The sequence below is a fragment of the Periplaneta americana genome, chromosome 17 (assembly GCF_040183065.1).
Source record: "Periplaneta americana isolate PAMFEO1 chromosome 17, P.americana_PAMFEO1_priV1, whole genome shotgun sequence".
NCBI lineage: Eukaryota > Metazoa > Arthropoda > Insecta > Blattodea > Blattidae > Periplaneta > Periplaneta americana.
In genome coordinates this window covers 6,168,872-6,178,304 of record NC_091133.1, presented here as the reverse complement: position 1 = coordinate 6,178,304, position 9,433 = coordinate 6,168,872, and the positions used below count along the sequence as shown (strand labels likewise).

General features: G+C 36.1%; 1 protein-coding gene across 4 annotated transcripts in view; it reads right to left on the bottom strand.

Annotated features, from left to right (window-relative positions):
- Window positions 1-219: 219 nt before the first annotated feature.
- Window positions 220-9,433, bottom strand: part of LOC138692909 (zinc finger protein ZFP2-like) — a 126,962-nt gene continuing 117,748 nt past the window's right edge. For all 4 annotated transcript variants that reach the window (XM_069816251.1, XM_069816253.1, XM_069816252.1 and 1 more), the window contains one exon: window positions 220-2,984. In XM_069816251.1, coding sequence (XP_069672352.1) covers window positions 2,069-2,984 — 916 coding nt within the window. In that variant the 3' untranslated portion in view covers window positions 220-2,068. The remainder of the gene's footprint in view (window positions 2,985-9,433) is intronic.

The following is a 9,433-nucleotide window of genomic DNA, read 5'->3' as shown; positions in this document are numbered from 1 at the left end:
GTACAGATAATAGATTAAGAATAGGTAATAAATATAAATAAATACATTAGGGATTACATTGAACATATTAAATTTGTCACAATGGAGTAAAAACAAAACTTGATTGTATTATGTTAATATAAATAATAATGTACGATACAAATCTTAAACACAATATCAGTACACTTAATAATAATGTAACAAGTACATATACACTATTCAAAAAAATTATTTGTACGTTTATAATGTGATGTATTCAATTCTAGTGACAATAGCATAAAATTATATTGAACATGACATTGCCTTATAAGTTAAAAAAAAAATTCTGTCGCATTATAATTGTAAGAAAACTGTAATCCTATAAGCACAAATCAGACATGTAGTATTGCTTACGTATTGGAGCATGATGTCCAAATAAAAATAAAAAAACGGACACACACACAAATTAAAAACATTTGAACGTAAGGCACGTGATGAAATGTTTTCTTACCTTGCCTGATTTAAAGTTGTTTTAAATTGAATTAATCCTTTCAGGCATTTGGCTAAGTAGTTCATTAATTCCTGTAAGTGATGTTATGTAAAGATTCATCTTTATGGCGAGGAAAGCTTAATATAGACAATTCGTTTTGATTGTCTATAGTTGAGTTTTTGAGATTTCCGAAAAGTCAAACAACCAGTTTAATTATAAAAAGGAGAAAAAATGACAACTCGGGCAATGCCGGGTGCTAGCAGCTAGTAATACTATAAAACCGACAGAAACCCTCTATTCCATACATTTTCATACTACATTCAATACAGTAACAGACAAAAAGAATGATAATCCGACATATTTTACTCTAACTTTATCACGTAAAGGTGCAAAAAAAGTTAAGTGCCGAAGCAATTACTCACAATTGTCTAATAATGTGCTTGTTTTTCTAAGACACATCAAAAGCCTAAACTAAGTTAACCTCAATACTGGTTCGACCTTACGAAAACTTGCTTTGGTTCAATCAGTGACAGGTTAGTTTAGGATTTTTCTATGCCTTGCATAAAGCTTACAATTGTCTAACAATACGCCCTTCTTCCAAGGGATTCCAAAAGCCTAAACTAACCTCACCTGTCACAGATTAGACCTTACGAAAACTAATTTTTTCTGTTAATCAGTAATAAAATGCATGGAGATAGGATGCATGTGTTTACCCTCCCTCCTGCTTACCTCTTCCCTTCGCTCGAGTGTTCCAGCCTGTCGGCACCTGTGTGGTGGCCGCCACTTTCACAGCAACTATCGATCCTTATTTTCGGTGTGAAATTGGTGTGAGCACTCAATTTGTTTTTTGGTACGTGTGACTCTACTAGAACCCAAGGATATAAATACATATTACAAATACGCTTACGCGCCTCGAGAATCAAAGTAGAATGGTATGTCGATAGTATGATTTGAGTGCAGGACTTGTTACACGTAACTTACCAGAGAAAGAGTTTCACAAATATGATTTTAAAAGGTGTCTCGCCTGTGCTAGCATCCATGAAGATTTAGGTTACATGACTGAGAGAAAGACATTACACAGACATCGCATTACAAAATTTTATCATCAGCTGTCTCTGAAATTCAACATGAAATTACGTGAAATGTACAGCTTCAGACCAATGTACAGATCTTATAATTATATTATCTCTGCCTCTGTGCAACGTCACATATGCGATGGGGAGGAAAGGAGACGGCCGAAAGGTTGTAATGTTTTTTTTAATACGCTGACTCCCACATTTAAGAAATTTAACAGTTACTGACTGGCAGAAATAAAATGTAAGATCTGTAGAACATTGAGATAATCATATCAAGCTCCGAGTCCGAGAAAGTATTACGTTTATCAATTTGATGTAATTAAAATAGTCTCCCAAGACAAGTTTCATAGGCTTCTCCCTTAGAGGCGGCCATTACCTGAAAGGCTACCCGACCGTGAAAAACACTTACCAGAAACATAGGATTAGAAATGTTTGCTACCAAAATGTTTCAGTACATTACTTAAGCTAGAAGTATTAGTGAAACACTTCTGACAGAGATCATTTTTCAAAGACTTATCTGTTTGCAACAGTAGGATATTTTAGACTACTCCACTAAGCATTTTAATGGTTTCTCGCCTGTGTGCCGACGTTCATGTGTTCTTTGGCTACTCGATTGCGTGAAACACATGCCACAAAAATTGCATTTGAAAGGTTTCTCGCCAGTGTGCACGCGTTCGTGGTTTTTTAGACTACTCGATCTGGAGAAATACTTATTACAAACATCACATTTGAAAAGTTTCTCACCTGTGTGCCCGCGTACATGAGTTTTAAGGTTATTTGATTGCGAGAAACACATACCACAAAGATCGCATTTGAAAGGTTTCTCGCCTGTGTGGCGACGTACATGAGTTTTCAGGTTACTTGACTGAGTGAAACACATACAACAAATATCACATTTGAAAGGTTTTTCGCCTGTGTGCAGGCGTTCATGGCTTTTTAGACTATTCGCCTCCGTGAAACACATACCGCAAACATCGCATTTGAAAGGTTTCTTGCCTGTGTGCCGAACTTCATGTTTGTTTAGGTTACACGATTTGGAGAAACACTTCCCACAAATATCACATTTGAAAGGCTTTTCCCCGGTGTGCAGGCGTTCATGGATTTTTAGGTTACCAGACTGCGAGAAACAGCTACCACAAAAACCGCATTTGAAAGGTTTCTCGCCTGTGTGCAGGAGTTCATGCCTTTTTAGGCAACTCAACTTCGAAAAACACTTACCACAAACGTCGCATTTGATAGGTTTCTTGCTGACATATTTGGGTACATGCAAGTTCAGTTTTGCCGAATTCGAGAAACATATTTGAGAGAATTCGAATTCCAATTGCTTCCCATCTTCAAGAGTCCGAACAGGTTTTCCCAAGGAGTCTGACTTCTTGGGAATCTCACAGACAGTCTCGTTCTCTACATGTGCGTTGCAGTCAAATTCTGATGATACAGTCCTCTGGTTGGTAGCTGTAAACCTGATGAAAACATACAATCAGACTATAAAATATTCATAATTTTTGTTGGCTCCTTTCCCTAAGAAACCTCTCTGCTCAAAGATACTAGCGATTTCGGATGATTTTGGACACAATCTTTTTTATATAGTATATTTTATAAAATAAGGTAAAAAATTAATGCTTGGAAGTTCCTTAAAGCAAATTAAATTCCGCTTTCATCTTACAATAATTCCATTCTCATTTTTAGTTACAGAAAAACAAGTGTACGTACATTATGAGCATTCTCTTAGTCAGAGAATATGCTAATAAAATCATTAACCTTTGCTTTACTGTTTTCGAACCGGAGTGGTATTTTCTGATATTGTTCTCAAATTCAGAATTACTGATGTGCTATAACTTTCCCTATGGCTTAGTTTTACGATATATAAAATGTTTTTATTTATTTTGTCACTTTCAAATATGAAACTTTTGGCAGTGGAACATAACTGACTCCATTTGGTAGTAAGCATTATCATGACAAAATTTATATTGGTATTATCTCTAACTTCGTACTTGTTTTTTACAAATGTTAAACTAGTAACAACGTTTCCTATGTCCTGTAACAATTTAATTTACAATTATAAAAATATATTATAGGTCTACTGGATAAAATTTGTTTCTCTACTTCGATGATAAGTATACTCGCGCTCAATGAAAAAAACGCAAAAACTGACTCCATTGAGAGAAGTATTCGAGATGTCTGTAGTAAATTTAAGAAATGCATATATTCCTAGTGAATGCACTACAGTGGATAAGCAGCTTTTACCTCTACGTGAATGTTGTTATTTGAAGATATTTATCAGAACCAAACCCAGAAAATAAGGCATAAAAGCTAGGATGTGTGCAGATGCAAATATATATCACATTCATAACAGAAGGTAAGAGTAGGAGGAAGATGAATAATGTGAATAAAATTTGCTGATGATGTTGTTAGCAGAAGAGGAGATCTTACTAAGGGATATGCTACTGGAGCTAGTGACAGTTGTGAGCAGTATGGAATGAAGATAAATGCAAATATGACGAAGACTATGGTTGTCGCAAGAAAAATAAAGAAGATAAACTTGCGAATTCTATAGGAGGCAGTAGAGCAAGTGAACAGTTTCAAAGACCTGCGATGTACTATAAGCAGTAACATGAGCTGCTGCCAGGAAGTCAAAAGGAGGATAGCAATGGCCAAGGAAGCTTTTAATAGGAAAAGGAGCATCTTCTACGGACCTCTGGAAAAACAACTAAGGAAGAGACTAGTGAAGTGCTTTGTGTGGAGTGTGGCATACTATGGGGCAGAAACATGGACATTACGACAAAATGAAGAGAAACGAATAGAAGCATTTTATATATGGATATGGAGAAGAATGGAGCGTGTGAAGTGGACAGACAGAATAAGAAATGAAGCTGTGTTGGAAAGAGTGGGTGAAGAAAGAATGAACTGACACTGATCGATCGCAAAGAGAAATAGGAAGGTTGGGTCACTGGCTGAGAAGAAACTGCCTACTGAAGGATGCTAAGGAAGGAATGCTGAATGGGAGAAGAGTTCGGGGCAGAAGAAGGTATCAGATGACAGAAGACTTTAATATATGTGGTTCATATGCGGAGACAAAGAGGAAGGCAGAAAATAGGAAAGAATGGAGAAAGCTGGGTATATATATATATATATATATATATATATATATATATATATATATATACATACTTACTGGCTTTTAAGGAACCCGTAGGTTCATTGCCGCCCTCACATAAGCCCGCCATTGGTCCCTATCCTGAGCAAGATTAATACAGTCTCTACCATCATATCATACCTCCCTCAAATCCATTTTAATATTATCTTCCCATCTACGTCTCGGCCTCCCCAAAGGCCTCTTTCCCTCCGGCCTCCCAACTAACACTCTATATGCGTTTCTGGATTCGCCCATACGTGCTACATGTCCTGCTCATCTCAAACGTCTGGATTTTATGTTCCTAATTATGTCAGGTGAAGTATACAATGCGTGCAGCTCTGCGTTGTGTAACTTTCTCCATTCTCCTGTAACTTCATCCCTCTTAGCCCAAAATATTTTCCTAAGAACCTTATTCTCGAACACCCTTAATCTCTGTTCCTCTCTCAAAGTGAGAGTCCAAGTTTCACAACCATACAGAACAACCGGTAATATAACTGTTTTATAAATTCTAACTTTCAGACGTTTTGACAGAAGACTAGATGACAAAAGTTTCTCAACCGAATAAAAACAGGCATTTCCCATATTTATTCTGCGTTTAATTTCCTCCCGAGTGTTATTTAGATTTGTTACTGTTGCTCCAAGATATTTTAATTTTTCCACCTCTTCGAAGGATAAATCTCCAATTTTTATAGTTCCATTTCGTACAATATTCTGCTCACGAGACATAATCATATACTTAGTCTTTTCGGGATTTACTTCCAACCCTATCGCTCTACTTGCTTCAACAAGAATTTCCGCGTTTTCCCTAATTGTTTGTGGATTTTCTCCTAACATATTCACGTCATCCGCATAGACAAGATGCTGATGTAATCTGTTCAATTCCAAACCCTCTGTGTTATCCTGAACTTTCCTAGTCATAACAAGTATACACAGGAGGGAAATCGGAAGAGTCTCCAGAGAACAGACAAGAACCAAGGAAGATCTTATATTAGCTCCACACGGGACAGGACAAAGGCTGACGACAGACAACTACTATTTTACAAGCTGTAATTTGACAGACAACCTTTTAGCTCAAAACCTACGCCTCAGTGACAGAAAATACGAAGTAGATATCCCCAAACAGTTCATAACAGGGAAAGGAAGAGAAGTTTACTCCTCTCGCTTTGGGTGTCATGGTGATTTGACTGACATTCTACATTCCAGGAAACAAAGACTGTGTTGTCCTACTGTCATCACAGCATCATGACAAATGTTATTCAAAGGAAGGTAACAATTTAAAGCCACAAATAGACGACTATGACAAAACCAAAGAAGGAGTGGATACTGTGGACAAGATGACTAGAGAGTACACAACACTCTACATTTGTCCTTTGTACAGGGACATCATTTTATTTTTACTTGCATTTTTATTGTACCTGCATTTCTGAATGTACTTCACTCTCACCCCTTCACTAATGTCCTTGCTCCCGTCAGACACACAAACTTACGGCCGCTGTTGCATTCGAAGTCTTCAAGCAGTGAAGTAAACACTGCAGTGTATAGTGTGTTTCAGAAATATGGTTGCGTTTTCCATAGAAGAAAGAACCTATATTAATAATATCGTACTAAAAAATTATATTCAAGAAACGATAAATTCAATTTCAGAGAATATGCTTCAAAATGTTTTTAATAATATGCGTACTGAATTGAAGCCTACATTGTAATGAACGGCAACCATTTTCAGCAACTTGTTTAAACATTCAGATTAGCTTTTTTTGAATTGAGGTGGCTAGAAGCAAAGGAATGCTAGTGACATTTGTAATAACATGAGTTAAGTGCATCCAGTGTAAGCAAAAGTATCTAAAATTTTAGTGGCAAAGGGATATTTTAATCGCATCACACATTAAAATTTAAATAAAAAATTTCACCGATTTTACGAAAGCTTAAATATTTAAACCCCATTTTCTCAAAAGTAACATAAGTGCACTTACAGCCCTTTACTTATGACCCCCTCAATTTAAATGCACTCTCTATATTGTATGATAACATCAATAATTAATATGCTAAATAAAGTAGACATTACATAACGAACATAGCCGCCTGAAAAGTTGAGTTTTTGAAAGAAAAAAAATTTTACTACTCTACTGTATTTTGATAAATTCCGTAAAAGTGATGATCAAACTGAAAATCGTAATATCGTAATTCCCTACAACATAAATGGATACACTACTTTTCTCTCCTCCTATACCTAGTAAAATGATTTGTTTACATATTGCACTAGTTACATGAAACTCCTGTAATGGAAGGGGGCAACAGTGTTTCCGAGTATAGCCAGGTTAATGTTAAAAATGTTGGTAAAAATAAAGTGACGTCCCTGTATATTGTGTCCATTTGTATTATGGTGATGTGGTAGAGAAGGCCTGATGGCCTTACGTCCAATAGATTAAATGAATTGATAAATTCATAAGTAAATAAATAAATGCAAGAATGCATGAAGAAAAAAAGAAACATAATAGAGAAAGATACAAGGAAAGAAAGAAAAAAAGAAACAAACAAATAAATAAGTAAATAAAGAAACTTGTAAGTTAGTCTGTACGACTGTTCTACAACATAAATGACTTCAGCTGTGTGAATAGATTTAAGACTCCAGAGTGGAAAAGAAAGCAAAAGCATCACAGACACCTATTCCTGCTTGAACTAGGTTACCAGCTGGTACGTCTCTGCATTGCATTGAGAAAGGCAGAGAGTGATTGTATGGAAGCACATGGTACACACTCCACAAAATGAACCCTGCATTAGCCACTCTCGAAGTGGAAGGAAAAGTGGACACTGCTACACATGCCCAAAAAACTGATCTAAAGTATTAAACATGACAAGAATGATTTGCAAAATTCACTCTTCGTAAAAGGTGGCCATACAGTGTTTCAATTGATTCTAAACCTTATAACCAACATTATTGGCAGTAGCGAAGCTCTTAAGAGGCTTTTCAGGCTTAGCCTAACCAAAAAAATTGAGTTGTTATACCTAGTAACAATATAAGTTCGTAATAGCGATGTATCGTAACACTTGATTTCACTCCTATCTTTTCATATATTAAATTCACTGTTAACAATCATTCCAGTATTGTCCAAAAAAGCCCTTCAATTTTGTGTAAAGTGGTTTATACTGAGAGAACCTTGAGGTAATTATGTGTTGAATTCAAAGAGAAATTATTTCCAAGGTGGATGTATGAAACAAAATATGAGATCGAGACCATATCAGTTTATAAGAAAAGTGCGTGTATGTGTTATATTATTAAATTTTTGTTACATGGCTCATAGTGAGAGAGCACTGAGGTCATTATTTGTAGAATTAAAAGAGAAACTGTTTTCAAGTTGGACGTACGAAACAAAATGTGCTTACAAAGATACGAGATCGACACCACATTTACTTATGGAAGAAGACAAAACAGAAATCTTCAGTTTTCATTGTATACGATATACCCTTGGCTAATAGAGTTATATTGTTATACCTGTATGCTGTTTGGGGGTGAATATGAGTGGTCATCATCTTCTTGTGAGGTCTGTATCACAAAAAATTGTGATAGAAAAGCCAAGACACATCTGCTGTATAGAAAGATATAAGGTAAGCAGATTTTTTCAACCTACCCGGTATTTACACCTTAGCTTCACCACTGATTGTAATGTAATGACTCATGTTATACAGAGTGATTCACGAAAATTGTGCAATACTCTAAGATATGATTTCTGTCATTCTGATGAAAAAAGTTCATATAAACATGTCATATTTTTAACTTGAGTGAGTTACGCCCCCCTGAATGTTAAACATAAACATATATATTATGAAGGCTTAAGCATTTAAACTATTTACAACAATGGTACTGGGTGTATTATAAATTCATTAAATAACATTCACGTTATTACTCACCTGAAAAATCTGTATTAAAGCCAGTTTTCAAAGACCCCACCTTCTGCAGCAATACACAAAGCCCCGAGTGTGAACTGGGTGCGCTGCATTCCCTAACTTCCACTGTTTGGATACGCTAGGTAGATACGTTGTACCAATGTTGAGTTATCTCTAACCATGACCCTGATGTCACGAGATTTTGTGTCACTGCTATCAGCTGTACTGCAACACATACAGCTCCAGACGTCCAGAGAGAAAGTTCACAAGAATGCATGTTACGAAAGATACAAACGTGATTTTATCCGAAACTGTTATATTATATATATATTGAATATATTAACTTTTTTCATCAGAATGATGTCAGAAATCACATCCTACAGTACAGTAGCGTGCAAATTAATCCGAACAACGTAATTACTTATGCAAAAACACTCAAACGGGATAAAAAAAAGGATCTAAGATACCTCAGTAAACTATGTGGCCTCCCTTGTTCCTAATAACAGCTCTGAGACGATTTGGCGTGGATTCCACTAATTTCACACAAATATTCTTCATTTCTTCATCGCGAAACCATACACCAATGAGGGCAGAAATCATCTTCTCCTTTGTAGAACAATCCATTTTTTGCATTCTTCTTTTGCAAATTGACCATAAGTTCTCAATGGGGTTGATGTCGGGTGAGTTGTCTGGCCAGGGGAGTACCTGAATATTCTTATTTTTGAAGAATTCTGTAGTTTTTCGAGACGTATGGCATGGTGCCAGGTCTTGTTGGAACACACCTCTGCCATCCGAAAATGATTTTTGCTGCTGGGGTACGATTCTGGTTTCCAATAAGTGAATATATTTGTCAGAATTCATCATTCCCTTGATAGGTATTAATGCTCCAGGCCC